The 23,343-nt window shown below is 45.2% G+C and overlaps 1 protein-coding gene across 1 annotated transcript in view; it reads left to right on the top strand.

Moving 5' to 3' along the window:
• Positions 1 to 1,087: 1,087 nt before the first annotated feature.
• Positions 1,088 to 23,343, top strand: part of DNAH9 (dynein axonemal heavy chain 9) — a 376,206-nt gene continuing 353,950 nt past the window's right edge. The window contains exons 1-6 of the mRNA XM_026456281.1: positions 1,088 to 1,504; positions 10,599 to 10,795; positions 12,915 to 13,073; positions 14,152 to 14,282; positions 18,529 to 18,740; positions 20,660 to 20,893. Coding sequence (XP_026312066.1) covers positions 1,088 to 1,504; positions 10,599 to 10,795; positions 12,915 to 13,073; positions 14,152 to 14,282; positions 18,529 to 18,740; positions 20,660 to 20,893 — 1,350 coding nt within the window. The remainder of the gene's footprint in view (positions 1,505 to 10,598; positions 10,796 to 12,914; positions 13,074 to 14,151; positions 14,283 to 18,528; positions 18,741 to 20,659; positions 20,894 to 23,343) is intronic.

Consider the following 23,343-nt stretch of genomic DNA (forward strand, 5'->3'; position numbering starts at 1 on the left):
CTAGAGGATCACTTGAGCCCAGGGATTTGAGGCTGCAGTGAACTATGATCCAGCCACTACACTCCAGCCTGGGCAATAGAGTAAGACCCTGTCTCAAAAACAACAGAAACAAAAACAAGCCTCTCACAGTTTGGTTACACTTTTGGCAGATTAAGCACATGCCTTAAAAAAACATGTTTATTGCTATTTTAAGCTGATAAGTTTGGAGGTAATTTGTTATATAGTGATAGATAACTAATATATGTTGGGAATATTTTTGTCATAATTATGCAATATTTTAAAGTGTCAGTCGTTGTCAATAATCCCATATCAATGCCTCCCACCAATCACCTTCTAAAATGCAGATAAGGTATCTTTTTGGAGAGAAAATTAAAAACTGGGATTGCACGGGAAAAAACTTTTAAAAAATTGATATTAAAATTTTGAAGCTGAGCGGTTCAATATAACTACAGTTACACGTGACTATTTAAGTGAAAGTTAAGTAAAATTAAAAATTCAGTTCCTCAGTGGGACGAGCACATTTCACCTCCTTTATAGGCCATGCGTGTCTAGAACAGATGGAAAACATTTCCATCATCGCAGAAAGTTCTATTGGACAGCACTGTTCTGAAGCGTTTAATTTGCCATCATGGAAAAGAAATAAAACACTCACTGAGTGTCCTTAAATCTGTTTTATGATTTGGCATTGTGTTTAAGTTTGGATTGCCCATTTAGGATAGAAGTGAGAGGACCATACTATTTTCAGTGTCTGGAGACCTCTAAAGACTCTAATTTCACCTTGGCCAAAACGATCCTTAACAGCATTTATATGCTTGATCTCCTTTCCACGCAGCCCATCAGTAAGTGATTGCGCTCCACGGTCACACTTCAGCACTCCCAATACACCACGCACACACTAAGTACGAGTCTCAGCTGGTGTCCTAGCAACAGCGACGCGACCCCGCCCCTTTCCGCTGTACCCCTCCTACCTTATTAGCCTGGAAGGGGCGGGACCAGGGGCCAGTGCCCAATAGGAAGGGAGCAGAGGAGGGAGTCCTGGCCGCGTCCCTGTCGCTAGGGAAACCGATGCAGCTGGAGGCCGCGCGCGATGCTGGGCGCGGAGGAGCGGGCCGCGGTCGCTGAGGAGAACGCGGACGGGGAACCCGGCGCCGACCGACGACTGCGACTCCTGGGGACCTACGTGGCCCTGAGCCTGCGGCCGGCTGCCGGCGCCTGGGAGCGTTGTGCGGGGACTGCCGAGGCGGAGCAGCTGCTCCAGGCCTTCCTGGACCGCAATGCTGCCAAGGGGCCGCGGCCGCTGCTGGTGGTGCGGCCCAGGCCCGGGGGCCTGGCGGTAAGACCCGGGCTGGAGGTGAGACCTGAGTCGGGCCCGGCTGGCGCTAAGGGCCTTTTTTTCTTGCGCACCGGGCCCGAGCCTCCAGGGCCCGACAGCTTCCGCGGCGCAGTGGTCTGCGGGGACCTGCCCGCGGCACCTCTGGAGCACCTGGCCGCGCTGTTCTCTGAGGTGAGGCTGGGTTAGCATCCCGGCGCGGCTAAAGCTGCGTGTGGGGGAGGGGAGGAGGAGTCTTAAGGGACGGAGGCGGGGCCAGAGGGGGAGGGGCGAAGCTGCAGGGGAGGTTCAAGGGGCGGAGTGATAGGCAGAGGGGCGAGGCTATGGAGGGAGCACAACCAGGAGGCAAGTTCCTGAAGTCAGAAAGAAAATGGGATGGGGCTAGGGGCGGAGTTGTTCCGGAGGGAGGGAGGGATCTGGGTGGAGGCCAGGCTAGAATGAGAATGGGAAGGGGCTAAGGCTTGGGTCAGTCCGGGTCTGGGTTCCAGCCAAAGTCAGGGGAAGACCATAATCTGGAGAGTGCCTAGGTCCTGACTACTTTCAAAATCAGCATCTCTTAATCCGTCCTGTAAATTGGAAGGGTCTGAGGAAGATGGGAAGTGGTGAACAAGGAGGCATTTCTGATGGATCAGTGGGGTGGAAGGAAGTGAGTGGCTATAAACAGTGCCTACTTCTGGAGAGCAGTTAAATGGGGTGGCGGGGGGTAGTGATTTGCTTTTGATTTTCATCTCATTCATTCATTACCAACCGTTTAGCAAAGGTCAGCCCTGTGCCAGCATAAGAAGTTGGGCGCCCATTTGGAAATGTCCAGCAGGCCTTTGGAGGAGTCTGCCTGGAGCTCAGGGAGGCAGGTGGAGATGTGGGTCATGAGTGCTTTAGTGACACCACAGCAGAAGCTTAGAGAATGTAGAAGATTTCAGGAAAGTGCTCCGAAGAGATTTCTGGGACCCTTAGACCTTTCTGGAATGGGAGTACATTGCCCTGCAAGTCAGGCCTGTGTGCTTCTGGAGACTTGTTGCCCTGGACCCTGCAGGTTGTGAAATAAGGATGGGCAGAATACTGGCTGTATGATGTTTCAGGTGATAGGTGCTATAGGGAATATCAAAGAACTATTCCCACCCATGAAATGCTTACTCCAAGGAGCTGAAACATATGTAATAAATCATATATTCAAAATTTGTCAAACTTTTAAGACTGGGGTGAGGGTAAAGCTTACCTAAAAGTTGGCCCCGCTGATGGATCCAAGTCCTGGAGTCTCCCTGCTGTGTCAGGTGTAAGCCCTTTAGATGGTGTATCAGGAGGCTGTGGGGAGGTGAAAATTCCAGAGAAGGGGTTGGATAGGTAGAGGAGGACACAGAGGGCCCAGGGAAGCTAGATCTGTGAATAGATGTGGAGGTATTTCAATATTTTAGCAAACAGAGAGGTCTTGCCACTGTGCATTGTCTGAAAGCCATCCCGCTGAAGCCTGAACTTAGATCAACTTCTCTAATGAATGTTGATGATGGAAAGTACTTTTGGCTTCAGAGGAGAAAGACAGCCCATGCTTAACATTAAGTGTTGAATTGTCTCCTGAACAATTAGAAGAATTCGGATAAGTAGAGAGCAAGGTAACTAACTTTCAAGATACTGAGAGCAGACTGAACAAAGGTTCAGAGACAGGATTTAACCTAGTGTATGTGGGAGACAGAAGGCCCATCTCAGAGTTGTGTCATGGCTAAGCAAAGTAGTCCAGCAAGCAAACATAATTTTGAAATAATGAAAATTCTCAGATGTCTAAGAATTTTCATTGGTGCATTGAAAGAGATTGGAGACAATGTTCATCCACAGGGGACTGGGTGACTGAATTATGGGCCATCTATACAGTGAAATACTTTGCAACTATTAAAAAGAATGACTGATATGGAATATTCCTTTTTTTGAGGCAGGGTCTTGCTATGTTGACCAGGCTGGTTTCAAACTCCTAGACTCAAGTGATCCTCCTGCCTTGGCCTCCCAAAGCACTGGGATTACAGGTGTGCGCTACCATGTCCAACTGGAGTATTCCTTAGGATAATTTTTTCCTTGTGGCAAAAAAGCACGTGACATAAAATTCACCCAACAATTTCCAAGTTAGAGTAAAATATTGTCAACCACCTATGCATTGTTGTGCAACAGATCCTCAGAACTGCCCTGTCCAGCATCACTGAAACTCCACACACACCCAACAACCCACACACCGCTCCCCTGAGCTCGTGGCAAGCACCATTCTACTGTCCCTATGAACCTGAGTCATCATATCAGTGGAGTCATGCAGTATTTGTTCCTTGTGACTAGCTTATGTCACTTAGCATAATGTCCTCAAGGTTCATCCATATTGTTGCCGCCTATCATATGCGGGACTTCTTTCTTTTTTAACGATATTCTATTGTATGTATATACCACATTTCTAAAAAATGTATCCATCATAGACACTTAGGTTGTTTCTGTCTCTTGGTTTTTGTGAATAATGCTGCAATTTAAGATAATTTTTTTAAAGAAGTGCAGAATTGCATGGATTTTATGCTACTATTTATGTTTAAAAAAGAAAGAAGGGGAAGAAGAGAGAAAGGAAGGAGGAAAGGGAGGGAAGGAAGAAGAGAGGACATTCTTGAACAGTAATCCACAAGAAGGAGAAACAGTAATTGAAGTACAGGGGTAGGTGGAAGATTTACTTCCCACTGTGAACGCTTTTGTACTTTTAAAATTTTGCACCATGTAAATGTATTACCTATTTTAAAACCTAAATAATTTATTTTAAAAACACCTCAAGTCCTTTCCTTGCATTTCTCAAAGCTCGTACCACTAACTTTACTCCACTTTCTGTCCATCCATCTACTTTTATTCCACACCCTGAAGCTGATCCAGTGTCTCTTTCAAGGCTTGCTGGTCTCCCATTTGCTAAGCCCTCTCCCTCTGGCCCGGCCCTCCTGTCCACCCCCTCTCCTCTCTCTCAGCACCTTGTAATCAGCTTAGTAGTCTCTGATTACCTGCTCCCCTTTTCCTTCCACCTCCCCAGGCAGCATCCTACCTGACTGAGAGACGTCTTCCTGCTTTGTGTGGGGCCGGGGGATAGGATTGAGGGTGTCGGCTGAGAGAAAGCTATAATTTTCATATTATTTTTATTCCATTCTACTAGTACAAGGTAAAAAAGGAAAATGTGCCTAAGAAATGTTTGAAGGGAAGAATTAACAGAATTTAGTAACTTGTTCTCCTACTTCCTTACTTCCTCCTCCAACCACATCATTCACTACTGCCAACTTATTTTTCCTAGCTCTGAAACTTGGATTTTTTTTTTTTAACTTTTTGCATTTTGGGGTGTGAGCATAAGATTTGGAATCTCACAGACCTAAGTCAAATTCTGGTTAAATTCAGCAGTGTGATGTGAGCAGATGTGCTCACTCTGCCAGGTCCAAAACTGTCTTGCAGGGTTGCTATGAAATTTAGACATCATATATTAGAACACCTGGAATAGAGTGTCACATGGCAGGTGTTCCATAAAGGATGAGAATTCTTATCACTTTTCATCCCATTTAAAATCCTCCTCACCCATCTGATGGATCCTTGTCACTTTGCTGTAACCCATCCTGGCTCCTCCTGGAGGACTCAGCTGCATTTCCCCTACAGCCTTTCTCCTTCTGAGCATGGAGCTGGAGCAGATACCCTCCTTGTTCCTCCTTGCCGCTCTAGATCCACATCAAAAAGCCTCCAGTTTTAATCTCCTGTCATCAAAGGACATCACCCACTCGCACTGCTGCATCCTGTACAGATGGTGCTACCGTCGCGTGTGTATGATTTTGCCTCTCAACTCACTGTGACTCTCCCCAACATTACTTCTAATATGTGGTTATTTCCAAAGACTTATGAGTGATCCAATAACTTGGCCTCTGGGTTCTATGTTTGTCCTCCAGTGATCTTGTCCTCCTCCTGATCATAAGCAGCACCTCCCATGGCCATTTCCAGACCCTGCATTCCCAACAACCACCAACCTCATTATCCAATTTTATGCACCTCCTTCTCTGACCATTACTCCCATCTTTCCAGCTCACTCCCTCTCATACCCTGACTACAACAGGCCTTTGATCCTGCTGGGAGCTCCAATCTCTTGGCCTTGGCTCCTTCCCATTGGCCCTGGCCCATGCCCATGGCCTCTTCTCTTACCCAATTTGAGTACCATGCTCCTTCATGATCTTCATACCCTTGCATCAGCTCCTGATGTACTGGCCTCTACCTCACTGTGTCATACTCAATTGGTGCAACCACAATCCTGGTAAAGCCCAGCTCTACATACTTCATACCTGCACCCATTAAATTAAAACAGACCAGAGAAAAAACCAATGGGCTCCTCTTTAAATGCACGACCTCGAACCCTTAACTAGGCCTTTTATGTTTCCCAGCAGACATTCTATTTGTTTCTATTCCAACTATATTTTCTTGCTCTTTTAGATCGCTATTTCCCAACCTGAGGAACAATTTGAAAAGAAAAATCTTTCTTCTCTCAAATGTCCAAAACCTCCTCTCAACCTCACTCTGAGATGCTCTTGCTTCTTTCTCGTTTTTTTAAGAAATGGAAAAGAGAATAACATGTCCACGAACTCATATGTCTATGTTGACTGCAGCATCTTTCCTTGTATCTTCTGCCATCCTGTCCATTGCTAGAGGTGAACTGTTTGTGCTGCCCTCTGATGCTAACCCTAAGGCTGAAACTGCTGCCTGTGCTCTGAATCCCACACATTCTTGAGGAGATCGTTCTAGCAACTTCCTCTTCTCTCCTGCATTCCTATTTTTTCCTCCTCTCTGCTAGATTATTCTCATCAAGCAAAATCCTCCTTTCATCCCACCAGCTGTCACCCCATGTTTATGACCCCCTTCATAGCAAAATTCCTGGAATGTGTGTCTCCTCTTGGTGTCTCATTATTTTCCTGTTTTATCTCATCCTTACTCAGCAGACTTTGGTTTTCACACTTCACAGAAGAGGAATAAAATAACGTGTCAGTGTTTCTGATGATCTCTACTTGACGAAATTGAATGACCCTGAATTGGTCCTCATTCGGCTTGACCTGAGAGCCGCGTTTCTCATAGCTCATGATCATCCTTTCTTCCTGGAAGCACTTTCTCCTTTGGGCTCCAGGACACTAGTCTTCTGGTTTCCTCCTATCACCATGGCTATCACCAGTGATGGTGCCTCTTCTTCTTCCCCACTTCTTCTTTTTTTCTTTTTTTGAGATGGAGTCTCACATTGTCACCCAGGCTGGAGTGCAGTGGCGTGATCTCTGCTCGCTGCCTCCTGGGTTCAAGCGATTCTCCTGCCTCAGCCTTCTGAGTAGCTAGGATTACAGGCACCCGCTACCATGCCCAACTAATTTTTGTATTTTTAGTAGAGACAGGGTTTCACTCTGTTGGCCAGGCTGGTCTCAAACTCCTGACCTCATGATCCACCCATCTTGGCCTCACAAAGTGTTGGGATTATAGGCGTGAGCAACTGCGCCCATCCTCTTCCCAGCTTCTTAACACGAGAAGGCCCTACAGCTCATTCCCTGGACGTCTTCTCTTCTGTCTATATACACCCATTTTCTCGGGGGCTGTCATTCAGTTTCAAAGTTCTATAAGCCATTTGTATCTTATACCTCCCAAATTTGTTATCTCCAGCCCTCCCTTCTCCTCTGAACTCTCAACTAGCATATCCAGCTGCCTACTCAACATCTCTATCTTAAAGTGCAGTTGAGATACTACATTTTAACATGTGCAAACACAAGCTCCTGATCTTCTCTCAAGATCTTACTCCACTTTTACTCCTCCCCACATCAGTTGACTGCAACTCCATTCTCCCCATTGTTCAAGCCACAAATCTTAGGGTTATCCACATCCTTTTTTTTCTCTCGCGACTTCTAAAGCAATTTGTTAAGACATCCTACTGGCTATACCTTCAAAATTTGTATGGAATCAGGCCATTTCTTACCATCTCTACCACTACCCCCAGTGCCACACCACTATCTTCTGTATTATAGCACCAACTTGCTAGGTGGCCTCTTTTTCCACCTTTGCCCCTTACAGCCTATTATCACAGCAGCTTGGTTGATCCTACTCAAAGCAATCTCAGCCTATGGCACTCCTTTGCTCAAAACTTTCAATGGTGTCCATTTCTCTGAGAGTAAAAATCAAAATCTCACAGGCAAGGCTGCATGTGAATTGACTCCCTTTACTCACCCCTATTTGTCTTTGGGATCACTCTGTCCCCATTTCCCTTATTTCCACACTGCTCCTTGATCACACCAAGCATGCTTCCATCTCGGGGACTTTGCACTGGCTATTCCTTCTCCCTGCAATATACTTCCCCCAAGGATAGGCAAAGCAGTACCCCTATCCTTCCAAGCCTTTGTTCAAATCTTCTCAGTGAGGCCAACCTCAACATTTATAATTGCAGCCCCTCCACCCCACACTCCTGATTCCCTTCACATGCTTTATCTTTATTCACAGAACTTACTGTTTCTTGACTGTCTCTCCCTTAGAATATAAGCTTCATGAGGTCAGAAATGTTTGACTGTTTGGTTCACGAGTGTATCCTCCTAGCACCTAGAAAAGTACCAGCACATAATAGATGTTCAGTAAATACTTATTGAATAAATGAATGAGTAGTTTTTTTTGGTTTGTTGTTGTTGTTGTTTTGAGACAGGGTCTCACTCTGTTGCCCAGGCTGGAGTACAGTGGCGTGATTTCAGCTCACTGCAGCCTCAACCTCCCTGGCCTCAAGCAATCCTCTCACCTCAGCCTCCTTAGTAACTAAGACTACAGACATGCACCACTACAACCAGGCAATTTTTCTATTTTTTTATAGAGATGAGGTCTTGCTATGTTGCCCAGGCTGGTTTCCAACTCCTGGGCGCAAACAATCTGCCCTCCTCAGCCTCTCAAAGTGCTGGGATACAGGCGTGAGCCACCGCACCTGGCTATGAGGTGCTTTTCACTTCATAGAGAGTTCACATTCATTATTTTTCTGTCACTCAAAGCCCTTAAAAATCCCACCCATAACTATTCCTTTTTCTTCAGATAGTATACATTCAGTTATTTGATAAACATCTTGAGTGCTTTCTATATGCCAGATCCTAGAGAGAACTGTGACTATATAAAAATTAAATAAGATAGAGTCCCTGCCTTTGAGATCCTAGGAAAATTCCAGTTCATCCTGTTTCCCAGTTAGGACTTCTGCCCTGGGACCAAATGGTTCTTTCTTAACACGAATGTGATGAAGCTTAATTTGTAAACTTTCCTTCCTTTTTGAGCTCCCTTTACTGATTGTTGTAAGTTCCCAGTTCAGTGAATGTTTCCAGACAGACCAGGCAAAGACCATCCTCTAGAATCTAACATGCTGGGTCCAGGTATTCTATTTCACAGCCACTGAGGCTTATTGATCATGAGTCATACGAGTTGATATTTCCTTTTGATTATTTATATATTGGTAGCTTTCTCAACACATTATATGAGCATCTGTTTGTCTTTCTGGTATTCTCCTTCCATCAGTTGTGAGATTTTGACAGTCAAAGATTCCTGGTGAGTTGTACTGACAACTTTCTCTTTTCTTTTTTTTTTTTTTTTGAGACAGAGTCTTGCTCTGTCTCCAGGCTGGAGTGCAATGGTGCGATCTCCACTCACTGCAACCTCCGCCTCCCAGGTTCAAGTTATTCCCCTGCCTTAACCTCCTGAGTAGCTGGGACTACAGGCGCGTGCCACCACACCCGACTAATTTTTTGTATTTTAGTGGAGACAAGGTTTCACTATATTGGCCAGGATGGTCTCGACGTCCTCACCTCGTGATCCACCCACCTCAGTGTACTGACAACATTCTAAGTTACTGGTAATAGAAACTTAATTTAAACTAGCTTGGAAAGTTCAAGAGCAGCTTGATTTAGGAGCTCAAACAAAGTTACCGAGACTTAGTCTTTCTCCATCTGTAAGCACTGTCTTCTCCATATTAACTTTATTCTAAGGATCTATTGGTTGGGAAGGTGACCAAGAAAAGCTCCACGCTAGCAGAAAAGAGAAAGTATCTCTTCCTTGAAAAGTCACATAAGACACTTTGGCCTGACTCTCACTGGCTCAGATTTGGTTCCATTTGGTTCCTATGGATCTGGGGATGAATACTGAAAAAAGGAACTGTGTTGGGTGGCCAGAATCACCTAACATTCACCCTGAAGATGGATTCAAGATCGTCAACTTCGCTTGCCTTTTCAAGGTGCCCCTCCTACCACCTGCAGACAGAAGGTCGTGTTTATCTGCATGTGTCCTACTTTTTTGCATCTGGCCTTGGTGACTATTTTAATCACCTCCTATTCACCCCATTGATGAGGGAGGGATTCCTGCCTGAGAGTACTGGAGGTGGCTAACCATACAACACCCGACATAGGACAGACACCATTGACAGCAGTTTATCAGTCAATATACTCACAGCTCAGAGGAGGACCCTGAGCCATGCAGAGCCACACCAGGATTGCTCTTAGGAACAGGCTGAACGACAAGGGGCGGTGGAAAACACACTTTGTGTTCATAGGATCAAGAGGGTGTAGTGGTCCCTGGATCTCATTGGGGGATGCAATTGGCTGGTTTAAATCTTTCCACCAGCTGGTAGGGAACTGAAGTCTGCTTCTCAGGGATAAGCGGGAACTGTGCCTGGTCCTCTTGATAAAGAGTTTTTTGTTTTTTCTTTTTAATTTTTTTCTGAGATGGAGTCTCACTCTGTCGCCCAGGCTGGAGTGCAGTGGTGTGATCTCGACTCACTGCAACCACCTCCTCCTGGGTTGAAGCGATTTCCTGCCTCAGCCTCCTGAGTAGCTGTGATTTCAGGTGCCCACTACCATGCCTGGCTAATTTTTATACTTTTAGTAGAAATGGGTTTTCGTCATGTCGGCTAGGCTGGTCTTAAACTCCCAACCTCAGGTGATCCACCCGCCTCAGCTTCCCAAAGTGCTAGGATTACAGGCATTAGCCACCGCACCTAGCCGATAAAGAGTTTTTTGCCTAGAGGACTTTATCCCCAGGAGCAGAATGGGAGGAAAATTTGTAAGCAGCCTATTCAAGGGCCTCCCCAATTTATCAGATGTCAAGGTCATATATAATGTTCGACCCTACTATTAGGCCTTCCAGCACAGTGACCTGCAAAAGGTTGTATGTAGCTTTATAAGCCTTTTCCAGATGAGGCTTTCTTTAAGTTCTCAGAAGTGGAACGCCTGCCTTTCTTTCCTGTGCACCTCTGTTCCAGGTTGTTCTACCCATCCTGGCCAATGAGAAGAATCGCCTAAACTGGCCCCACATGGTATGTGAGGATGTCAGGCGGCACGCCCACAGCCTCCAATGTGACCTCTCGGTTATACTTGAGCAAGTGAAGGGAAAAACTTTGCTGCCTCTTCCAGCAGGCTCAGAAAAAATGGAGTTTGTGGATTCCAAAAGTGAGACAGTGTAAGTACCGCCAGCCTGGCCATATGGGCCTCTGAGATATGGGAGATGCTGGTTATCAGAATGTTTTCCTTACAACTTGTCCGTTCCTGACTCTGCACATCTCCTCGTTCTGCACACAAGCCTACTGTCTGCTCTGTTTGCCGACACCCTCAGACTGTGGACTGTGTGTTTACCCTGGTTACTCCCTGGCCCAGCCACTGCATGAAGTCTTCCAAGGCTATTACAGCAACATGGCCTTTTTTTCTGTTCAGAATCATTTCAGGGCTGAGCGCAGCCACGCTAACTTTCGGCATTTGGCTTATCAGGATAGTGTCTCATCATTGGCAAAGACCCAGGTCCAGTCTGGGAGGCAGGCACACACAGAATCTTTCAGCAAAGCTGAAACTTTCTAGCATTTACTCTTCCCAGCGTTTACTCAGTACATAATGTCACAGAACTAACGCTGCTGGCTCTTGTTACAGTTCCAGACTCTCCTCCCCCAGCAGCTGAAGACTTTTTACACGTCCTGAGGAATTTTTTTTTTTTTTTTTTTTGTCTTTTTTCAAGTAGTAACAAATCTGGCTTTGTTGGGACCTGGCTTTGTTGGGAATTCATGTCTCCTGCCCCTGAGTGGGCATTAAAACCCCAGCTTCGTCTCCTTTTAGAAGTTAAATCCACCATCAGCTTCTGTTTACCATGCTTTCGAGTTCTCATTGTTTCTATCCCTTGGGAATTCTCTTCCCTTTTCAAGCCAAGCTGCGTATATAAATATTAATAGTATATTTTGTTATATTTTATTCAGCATCTCTATGTACTTGTGGCAACAGATAGCCTTCCTACATGAGCTCGGTCTGCCACACTGTCAGGAGTTTCCCAGTGTATTACTGTCAACATTGTGTATTCAGGATCCATTATTTGATCCGAAGAATAAGTAATGCATGCAACAGTAATGCATGCAATGCATTATAAAATACAACAATGTACTTTATAATGAGTTTTTTCTATTGGAAGTAATTTCCTACATATGCAATTTGAAGTAATTTCCCAGTTAACTGGAAAACTTATTGTGGTTTAATAAAGACATCCAATCTTCAAAATAAATAAATTCCAACTACCCCTTTTCTAGTCCCTTTATATTTTAACTTACTAACATTCAGTGTGTGTTTATAATCATTGCTGAATTTATCTCTGTTTGTTCAAGTTTGATAATTTCCCAAAAGGCTGGATCATTTTAGGGGAATGGGTGTCTTTTTCCTTTAATACCTTCCACCATCACTTGTGCCATATCATTTCTCAGCTAATATAAATTTAATTTAATTAAGTGAAAGTGGGTTTCTGACGTAAAAATGTGAACTGTATGTCCTCTTTCTTTGTAATTGTGTCCTTGGTTCTTTGCACATATCATTTTCAGTTAAGACTATGAAAATAATGACCAAAATATATTTTAAAAAATTTAACCACTTCCAAATATAGCTAAGTTACTTTCTTTAGAAGTTGTATGGGGGGAAAGTTTGGGAATTCTGTTCTTCACTGGAAAAATGAGGACCAAGTGAAATCATGATGGTGGTATTCAGGTGGCTGATTATCAGCCTTGTTGTGAAGGAGGAAATAACCTATTTCCTCTTGCTGCAGAGGTCAGAGCTAAGACCAAGATGAGGAAATCCCAGGGAGGTACATATGGTTCAGTATAGAGACAAACTCTCTTTGATAGAACCAACCTACTGAAAAATGTGCTGCTTTGTGAAGTTGAGAGCTTGCTGTCACCGGTAGGATTCAAGCAAGCATTGGGTGGTCATCTGAATATTTTCTGTCCAAGGTATTCCTGCATTCGCAGGACAATGTACTGGCATTCAGAGTTCTTAAGCTGGTCTTCAGAATACTGATGAGCCCTGAATCTGTGTGAAAAAATGTATATACACACACATAAGCTTTTTTTTTTTTTTTTTTTTCTGGAGAGAGGGTCTATAATTTGCATTGACTAGTCAACAGAGACTATTATCCATAAAAGTTAAGAATGCATGGGCTAGATGAAATTTCTCACCTTTTTTTTTACATTTGGGATTCTGTTTTGGGGTACACCCAGGGTTATTTTCACGTTTCAGGATTTTTGTTGTTGTTGTTGTTGTTTTGTCTTTCACAGCTTGGATTCTATAGATAAGTCAGTCATCTATGCCATTGAGTCTGCAGTGATCAAATGGAGCTACCAAGTCCAGGTGGTACTCAAGAGAGAGTCTTCCCAGCCACTTTTACAAGGGGAGAATCCCACCCCTAAGGTGGAGTTGGAATTCTGGAAGAGCAGGTAGGCAGGAAGGCACATGCTGGAACTCTGGGGTGAAGATGTCTTACAGAGACTAAAGCTAGAGCTTTCCTGGGTTAAGCCACCATTGAGCCTGTTCTTCCCTATAGGTATTTCACGTCATCGCTGAGGGAGACAGCTCTGTGTCATTGGGTCAACAGAGTTTTTTGATAGACTGGGAGATGCACGCTTTCCCCCAGATTCAATAGTCATTTTCCCTTTCCTGGGCTAACATCAGTATGTCTTCTCACATTTTTTCAAAGGGTCTTTGGACTACATGTAAAATTAATCAACTCTTTAACATTTTTCTTCAAGTTGTCTGCTCCCTTCTCCTTGAACAGTTGAGGCCACATGCACACACCTTTTGTAAAGTTCTGAAGATGGAGGGGTTTGGGGGAGTTGGCTGCAGAACAGCCTTTCCTGTGCCCCGTTTCATCACTCGTAGGGCTGGAAAGTTCATCATCCAGGATGTTTGTCCAGAAAGGCTTCGTTATTGCTCCTGCTCTTGTTTATTCCACCTCCTGCTCCCTATGTCTTCACTCCTATTTATTATTGTGCTGATAAATCCTTTACTCAAAAGGAGACAGATGTTAGAGGCAGAAGTGTCTGTCCTCACATGGAATGGAGATTATCGGTGTCACATGACCAGACATGCCTGTAGGGCTCCAGCCTTTTGTCTGTACCACCCTGCTGAGATGCTCCATGCTCTTGCCTGGCTTCTGATCATTCTGCTGACCTACTGCAAGGCCCTTCTCTTAGCACCCTTGCTCCAATAATGCCTCCCTCACCCTGACTCAACCTTACTGCCAGAGCTAATGACCTCCAGCTGCCAAGCTTTTTGAGCCACCAGATGGTCACAGCAGTGTTTCCTGGATCTGCCCCTTTTAACCTGTGTTCCCAGCTCAGGCTTTTGCCCTCACTGTGCTGGGAACAGATGTCCAGGCTGTTTGGGCTGGAGCACAGCCTCTGTGGAAGCACCCTGAGGCAGGGCTCCTCTCTTCCTGTGTGACGATGGGTCATTACAGTGTGACTGGCATTTCCTGATGCTTACCTGGATTCACCCTTCTTCATGATATTGCAGGTATGAAGATCTGAAATACATTTATAATCAGCTGAGAACAATAAAGGTGAGGGGCATGGCCAAGCTCCTGGACAAGCTTCAGAGTAGCTACTTTCCAGCTTTCAAAGCCATGTACAGAGATGTTGTTGCAGGTGAGGACGAGCAAGTGTTTCACAAATGTGTTTGACTCAGATTTACTGTTGAATGATGCATTCACCTCTGTCTGAATTCAGCAACTTCAAGTCCTTATAAACTTCCAACCCAACACAAACTAGCATGGTGACAAGAACACCACATCTAGATACAGGAGAGCAGCTAAACAGAGCTATGCTGTTTGCAATTCCACTGCTGTAGGGCCTTGGGCAAATTCACCTAGCTCCTCTGAGCTTTAGTACATGTGATGGTTATGGAGCATACGCTTCTACCCACTTTTCGAGGTCCATGTGAGATTATACAGGTGGAAGAATTTATTGACTGAACACGGCAGTGTTCCTGGAGCTGTCCCTTTGTGTCTTTCAAACACTGGGACCACAGGACATACAGTTCTGGGGTGGCCATTGTGGAGCTTGTGTGACCAACTTCAGTGTGGTCATGTAAGTCCATCTGTCCTAATCAAGGACTACCCTTGCAAGACAGCCTGACCATGCCTTCCAGGACCTGGGATTATTGGCTGGAACCCCTCATTAACTAAGTGCTTGTACCTGCCTGGCACACTGGAAACTCCTGGGTCTGGTGAAAGGTCTCTCTGGGCACTGTCTTCAGGGTCTGGAAACTACTAGAAGAAAGTTCTTCCGTCAGACCTACCTACAGCTGCTGCTTTGCACTGTACAAATGCATGTCGTTATCTCTCACCTCTGGAATTCAGGTCCCTCCACCTTTGGCTCCTTGAGAAATCTCTATTCCATTTCTGGTTCCATTCTGCATTTTCTGTTCCTACTGTCAGATGGGACTGCAATTTTTCTGGCCATTTGAGCACCAGGCAAGATCCACTCTTATCAAAATTGCCAAGCCAGCAAAGTGTATGATTAGAAGTAGGTAAATTTTTTCAGGACTCTCTCTCCCTTCCTTTGGTGCATTGTGCATCTTCTCCCTTTTTCCTATGAAATCTCCTCTTTGCTCTTCAGTGTCACAGGTCAAAATGTGCTTTTAAAGATCTTTGTCATTTCACATAGTCAATTTTTAGGCATTCACGTATCTCCTTTATATGTGCTGTACATATGTACAATCTGTAGCACTGTATTGCTTAATATTTTTCTCTACATTGACTCCCAATTTAACCTAACTAAATTAGACAACATGAAAACTTTAAATCACTGCCATAAATGGAAAGCTGGTATCATTTGCCAAAACCAGGGCTATTACCATTTAACATTTTTTTTTATTTAGACAGAGTCTTGCTCTGTTGCCAAGCTGGAGTGCAGTGGTGCAATCTCCGCTCACTGCAAACTCTGCCTCCTGGGTTCATGCCATTCTCCTGCCTCAGCCTCCCAAGAAGCTGGGACCACAGGCGCCCGCCGCCAGGCCTGGCTAATTTTTTGTATTTTTAGTAGAGACGGGGATTCACCGTGTTAGCCAGGAAGGTCTTGATCTCCTGGCCTCGTGATCCGCCCGCTGTGGCCTCCCAAAGTGTTGGGTTTACAGGCGTGAGCCACCACGCCCAGCCTGGTTGCCAAGTTTCTATGTCCATCTGTGCTGCTCTAACAGAATACCACAGCCTGGGTAATTTATAAAGAGTAGAAGTTTATTTCTCACAGTTCTTGAGGCTCAGAAGTTCGAGATCAAGGCACTGGCAGGTTAGGTGTCCGGTGAGGGCCTGGTCTTTGCTTCCAAGAGGGCATCTTGGTGCCGCATCCACCAGAGGAGAGGAACTGTGTCCTCACCTGACAGATGGTGGAAGGGCAAGCCAGCCCAACTCTATGTGAAGCCTCTTTGATAAGGGCCTTAATCCCATTCATGAGGGAGAAGCTCTCATGGCCTAATGGCCTCTTAAAGGTACCAACTCTTAACACTATCACATTGGCCATGAAATTTCAACACCTGAATTTTGGAGGGGTCCCATTCACACAGCAGCAATTAAGGATGTGTGTAGGTGGATATGTGTGTGAAGGAAGGCACACAAAGAAGGGCTGGCTGGAGCCAGTGCGCACTGGTTTGCTGTGGCTCATGAAGGGCTGCTGTATGCATTGTTTTAACCCTTGCACCCCCGTTCTCCCAAGCAGCACTCAGCAAAGTCAAATTGGCAGCCTAGAAATGGACATGGTAGGAATACTGGGAATATTTACACCATAGAAATTGGCATATGCTACAAATAAACGTGTTTGTCCTCAAAGAGTCTGTTGTTAAAGACTTTACAGCCAACCACTGGAGATCACTATGCACTTTGCTATTTATATTTACATTCTGTAAAAAGGTATGAGCCCGGCTGGGCACAGTGACTCATGCCTGCAATCCCAGCACTTTGGGAGGCTGAGGCAGGCAGATCACTTGAGGTCAGGAGTTCGAGACCAGTCTGGCCAACACGGTAAAACCCCGTCTCTACTAAAAATACAAAAATTAGCCGGGCGTGGTGGTGCATGCCTGTAATCCTAGCTACTGGGAGGCTGAGGCAGGAGAATAGACTAAACCCAGGAGGTGGAGGTTGCAGTGAGCCAAGATTACGCCACTGCACTCCAGCCTGACAGAGTGAGACTCCATCTCACAAAAAAAAAAAAAAAAAAAAAAAAAAAGGTATGAACCCAGCTCTCTCTCTCTCGCTCTTCGCACATCTTGTCATCCAAGGGTATTGCACCCTGGGTAGGATGGTCAACCCTTTTCTCAAGTATTGTGCTCTTAAAAATCAAGGCAGTGCTAATTGGTATAATTAAAAGAGATTGTGATTTTTAAAAAGATTTCAAAACAGGATACCATAAAGAGAAAGCTCCTATAGCATGACAGTCTCAGCCTCTTTTCTCTCAGCACTTATGGAAGCAAGAGCTGGCGCTTATTAGAATGACTGTTGGATTCTGAAATCCCCCACCCCAACACAGCGGTTCTAATATTCACCATCAGCTCCTCCACTTGAAAATCCCTGCCCTAATCAATTTACTGTGACATTTGACTTTGCAAAAATTCAATTCACATACTGCTTTCCACAGCCTCATTGGGGTTGTAAAGTGCAAACATACTCATCAACATATTTTTGTGTATGGTGAGCCTCCATGAAGCCGAGGGTTCAATGTAATAAACTGTGGGTCGTCTTCCTTTTCCTCAGCTGGACGGGATTGTTTGTTTCGTGGGAGGGCCCTAGGAAAGTTGTTTAGACCTTAATTTCTTCACTTATAAAATACTAAAGTACTAAAACTGGCTTGCCGGGCTTTCTATGAGATGGCAAATATCTCATAGACAGTAAGTGGAACAATTCCCGGCATACTGAAACAGCTTGCTAAATAGTGTATATTTCTAGTTCCCTTTAGGATGCATGCAGAGCTTCATCCACATACTATCACCTAAGACCACCTACTCTCATATGATACCACCTGATTATCTGCCCAGGACAGAACTAGCCTTTATAAACTCACCCTTCCAGTTTAGTTCGTCCAGTGGCCTTTTGCATTCCCTCTAAGTTGCTGTGCAGATATTAGCATCCAGTGCTGCTGGATTTCCTAGTTTCCCCTGTCAGTCACCACAAGACGACTGGTTAGATGCCCCTTTCTTTCCTTGGTTGTATTCAGAGGAGATGGTAAGAGATTTTCCTGGCTTTGAAAACCAGCAGAACCTTGCCATAACCCATTTATGTTATGTCTCTATGCTCTGTGACTTATTATTATTAATAAGACTCTTTATTAGTGAATATTCATCAGAGCCACCACCATTTATCAGAACACCTGCATTGGTCCAAGCACTGTGCTAGTTGTTTATAAAGATTCCTGTTGAACTGCCTTCAGCCTTCACAAGGACTCTTTAAACTGATTACAGCTCGGCTTATCTTTGAGGCTCAGGGAGGTTAAAACGTGCCCAAAGTCATACCATTGCCAAGTGTCTAGGCCAGCATTTGAAGGAAAGTCTTTCTGATTCTAAAACTTGTATCATCTCAAAGATAACAGCAAGGTAATTGGCAAATATTTACTACCTACCAAGCACCAGATGGAGGCTGGGAGGGCCAGGGAGAAGTCCATTTAGAGGAATGTTACAAGAGAGAACTCTTCAGATCATTATCCTAGTTGTTCAGGGCTCTCTAGTTTCCATATTTCCTCATAAGAGCTAGGAAGTTTCTGGAACCAGCCTTCGCTCTGCTTTCTCAGTTCAAGGAGAAATTGTACTCGTTGCTTTGCAGATCTTTTACTTCCCAGGGACTAGGGCTCCACCAGGTGGGTAGTAGGCTCCAGATGGGAATAGTTAACCATCTCCAATTCCTTTCAGCTTTAGCAGAGGCACAGGACATCCATGTGCACCTGATACCGCTCCAGCACCACCTGGAAACTCTAGAGAATGCAGAATTTCCAGAGGTGAAGCTCCGGCTGCGGCCCCTGCTCCACGTGGTCTGTCTGATTTGGGCCACCTGCAAGTGCTACCGCTCCGCCGGGAGGTTGACTGTGCTGCTCCAGGAGATTTGCAACCTTCTTATCCAGCAGGTGGGCTGCCCGGGGATGCCGAGCAACTGCTCCCTGGGGGGTGGTTGGCATCTAGTCACAGGAGAGAGACAAGTGTCCTTTTTTCTGGGCGGGGAAATAATTATGTTCCAAAGAGTTCTTACACTTGAATTACAGTATTTTACTCTCAGAAGCCAATAATTTACAAAGACATTTTCAGTAATATTAGAACACTTGAGCTGCTCTGTCTTCCCTTCCCCTCTGCCTAAGAGGAGATAAGTAGGGGTGGTGAATTTCAACCTCCTTAATGATCTATGAAGAAGGACTGGTAATGGAGTCAGCAGCAAAGCCTAAGCAGTGCAGCCTCTGATGTCAGGTGACGTCAGGTGATGCTGTAACAATCCCTGGCTTTGCCACTTGGCAGCCAGTATACCACTTGTGTGCCAGGACAAGTCACTTCCTGTTCTGTGCCCCACTCTCCTCCTCTGTACAATGGTGAAAACAAAACACCTTATCTCTTTTTGGGTTGCTGGGTGATTTGTGGCTTCAGTGTGACAATGCATGTGCCCTGCACATGGTAAGATCCTGGTACCCATAAGCTATTGAGAAGCAGCTTCTTAGATTATGCACTTCATGCTCCTCCTCCTTAGGGACCCTTGTAGCACCAACCAGGGCAGTGTAAACCTTGAGGAGTGTATCTTCAAAAAGAACTAGAGAGCCGGGCGCTTTGGCTTATGCCTGTAATCCCAGCATTTTGGGAGGCCGAGGCGGGCAGATCACGAGTTCAAGAGATCGAGACCATCCTGGCCAACACAGTGAAACCCCATCTCTACTAAAAATACAAAAATTAGCTGGGTGCGGTGGCACGCACCTGTAGTCCCAGCTACTTAGGAGGCTGAAGTAGGAGAATCGCTTGAACCTGGGAGGCAGAGGTTGCATTGAGCCGAGATCATGCCACTGCACTCCAGCTTGGTGACAGAGCGAGACTCCATCTCAAAAAAAAGAAAATAAAAAAGAACTAGAGAGCTTAAGGAGGTTTGGGTGATCCCTCCAAACCAGTTTCTTTTTTTTCTAAGGGGCTGTGTCTCTGAGAAAATAACGAACAAGCTTAATAAGTAACTAAGAATGACTAACATCTGTGGGGTACATTGCAGGCTGCAAAATCCTGTTACATTCATGATTTCCATCAATCATCAGATAAACCCTGCAAGGTGGGCAGGGAAGGTCTTATTATTTATTATATTCTTTAAAGATGTGGGCTACAGTTCAGGGAGGTTAACTGACTTGCCCAAAGACACCCAAACCAGGACCCCAACCCAGGCTGTTTGACTCCTCCTAGGCTAGTGCCTTTCCATTACTCCATGTTTATCAGCCAGAACTCTTTTCGTTGAAAGTGTAAGAAAACCCAAACCAAAAGTAAGAGCAAAAGAAGAAAACATATTGGCTCATGTGCCTTGTGGCTTCAGCCCTGACTTGCAATGTGGCCTTAGATGATGTCAGCCAGACACAAGGACCCACCCTGTAGTGGTGAAGGTGGCTGTCCCTTTAGCTCCAGCTTTTCAGTTTTCCAGGTGTAAGCCTCTTCAAGACAGAAAAAAGAATTATGGTCCAAATAATTCTTGCACTCGAATTACTTTACTATTATAAGCCAATAAGTCACAAAAGAACACCTGGGAAAGGGCACCTGCTCCAGCCCCAGCCAGCCCAGCAAAGTCTTATTGTGTTTCCTTGTCTCTGGCCACTTGCCCATTCCTGAGCCCATCACTGTAGCTTCAGTCACTAAGACTATTTGGCCAAAACCCAGGTCTCAGTCCACTTGTGGAATGGAGAGCGAGGTCAGATATTTCCTCTCTTATCCCCATGAAAAATATTACTTGGTCAATGATTCAGTTCAGAGTTGGTGTTGCAAAGTTACAGGATGTCTGCACCTGCTCACTGATACTAATCTGTTTGTATACCAGGCCTCTCATTATCTCAGCCCAGAAGACCTGCTGAGAAGTGAGATAGAAGAAAGTCAGAGAAAATTGCAAGTGGTCTCAGACACTTTGAGCTTCTTCAAGCAAGAGTTTCAGGACAAAAGGGAGAATCTCCACACTTACTTCAAAGAGAACCAGGAAGTCAAGGAATGGGATTTCCAGTCTTCTTTGGTCTTTGTGCAATTGGATGGCTTCCTGGAACGACTGCACGTGGTGGAGGTGAGTGTGCTCCTCACCTCAGGCTCCCAGCCCCAGACAGAAAGAAGCAGTCCAGGGGTCCAAAAAGTGGAATAGGAAAATGCACAACACAACCAGATAGCCAACCCTCCATCAGCTGGAATAATCCGTAATAAAGGTTCAATTGGCCAGCACAGTGGCTTACACCTGTAATCCCACCAGCACTTTGGGAGGCTGAGACAGGTGGATTGCTTGAGCTCAGGAGTTTAAAACCAGCCAGGCCAACATGGCAAAACGCCTTCCCTACAAAAAATACACACACACACACACACACACACACACACACACACAAAATAGCAAGGTGTGCTGGGGAGGCCGAGGTGGGCAGATCATGAGGTCAGGAGATCGAGACCATCCTGGCTAACATGGTGAAACCCCGTCTCTACTAAAAATACAAAAAATTAGCTGGGCGTGGTGGCGGGTGCCTGTAGTCACAGCTACTCGGGAGGCTGAGGCAGGAGAATGGCCTGAACCCCAGAGGCAGAGCTTGCAGTGAGCCAAGATCACACCACTGCACTCCAGCCTGGATGACAGAGTGAGACTCTGTCTCAAAAAAAATAGCCAGGTGTGGTGGCGTGCACCTGTAGTCCCAGCTACTCAGGAGCCTGAGGCAGAGAATTGCTTGAACTCGGAAGGCAGAGGTTTCCGTGAGCCAAGATTGCACCATTGCACTCCAGCCTGGGTGACAGAACGAGACTCTGTCTCAAAAAAAAAAAAAAAAAAAAAAAAGAGGAAGAAGAAGAAGGAAAGGGAGAAGGAGAAGAAGAAAAAGTTGTTTTAATAAATAGTTATTATTGGGATAGATCATCACATCACATAATAGTGGTTCTAGTAGAAGTTTAGGAAATCCTGATCATAGACTCATTTAGGAAGAAGGCCCAAGGAATCAATGAACTAATTCAATTTGTTTGTAAATTGCCCATAGCTTTTGAACTTGATTTCAAATAAACTCTGCCTAGAAAGACTGACATTGAGCAAATCTTGGTTGGGCTGACCATTCCCACAAAGCTGGCTGCTTTGAACTTCTCCTCCTCCATTCCCCAATCTCCAAGGCAGCTCCCCAAAGTCTAAAACGAATGAGTCCCTGGACAAAAGAAACATGACTTTTGCTCAAAGGTATGTCTTTCCCTCCAATTATTTAAAAATAAATATGGGTTTTAGTTGAAGTACTAGGGTGAGAAGACATGATTCTTTTTCTTTGGATTGTTTCAATTCTCAAAACTTAATATGTTTAACAGGTCTCTCAACATTTTACAGCTATGTGTTTGCTGATTGGACTTGGAAGGGAGGGTAATGGGCCTAATAAAATGAAATACGGACTTAAACTAAAATGGATTTGAGAAATTCAGGATTGAGTTTAAGATTAAGACAAGAGGCCAGGCGTGGTGGTTCACCTCTGTAATCCCAGCACTTTGGGAGGCTGAGGCAGGGGGATCACTTGAGGTCAGGAGTTCATGATCAGCCTGGCCAATATGATGAACCCTGTCTCAACTGAAAATCCAAAAATTAGCCAGGCGTGGTGGCGTGTACCTGTAATCCCAGCTACTCGAGAGGCTGAGGCAGGAGAATTGTTTGAACTTGGGAGGCGGAGGTTGCAGTGAGCCGAGATCGTGCCATTGCACTCCAGCCTGGGTGACAGGGCGAGATTCCGTCTCAAAAGAAAAAAAAAGACAAGAGCCAGAGGGACAGAGAAAGATCGAGAATCATATGCACAGCTCTCTTGAGCAGGTTTGGAGGGAAGAGAGATATGCTGGGAAGAAGCTGTGATGAACAGAGCAAACCATGGGAGGACAAGGACAGGAGAACATAAGATTGGATCTGTTATCAGTTCAAAAAGAATTGGTTCAGCATAACCATGTGCCAGGCACGGAGCTAGGAACTGAGATACAAAGATGACTGAAATGTGGCTCTCCTGTAAGAGGCTGGTGGACCTGCAGCCACCATAGGAGAAGGAAGACAGACTAAAAGAGGAGATCCAGGAGGAAAGACACAGAATCAGGAAAGTGGGATATATTGAATGCCATCATAAAAGTGAGATTGGGCTGGGTGCAGTGGCTCATGCAATCCCAGCACTTTGGGAGGCCGAGGCAGGTGGATCACGAGGTCAGGAGTTCGAGACCAGCCTGACCAACATGGTGAAACTCCATCTCTACTAAAAATACAAAAAAAAAAAAAAAAAATTAGTCCGGCATGGTGATGCACACCTGTAGTCTCAGCTACTCGGGAGGCTGAGGCAGGAGAAGTGCTTGAACCTGGGAGGCAGAGGTTGCAGTGAGCCAAGATTGTACCACTGCACTCCACCTGGGTGACAGAGTGAGACCCTGTCTCAAAAATACATAAATTAATTAAAATAGAATAAACACTCTACATGAATTAGGCTCTTCACCATTGACTCCAAATACAGGGACTCTTCATTTCCTAAAGCCTTCTTT

This window comes from Piliocolobus tephrosceles, chromosome 16 (genome assembly GCF_002776525.5).
Source record: "Piliocolobus tephrosceles isolate RC106 chromosome 16, ASM277652v3, whole genome shotgun sequence".
In the NCBI taxonomy this organism is placed as follows: Eukaryota; Metazoa; Chordata; class Mammalia; order Primates; family Cercopithecidae; genus Piliocolobus; species Piliocolobus tephrosceles.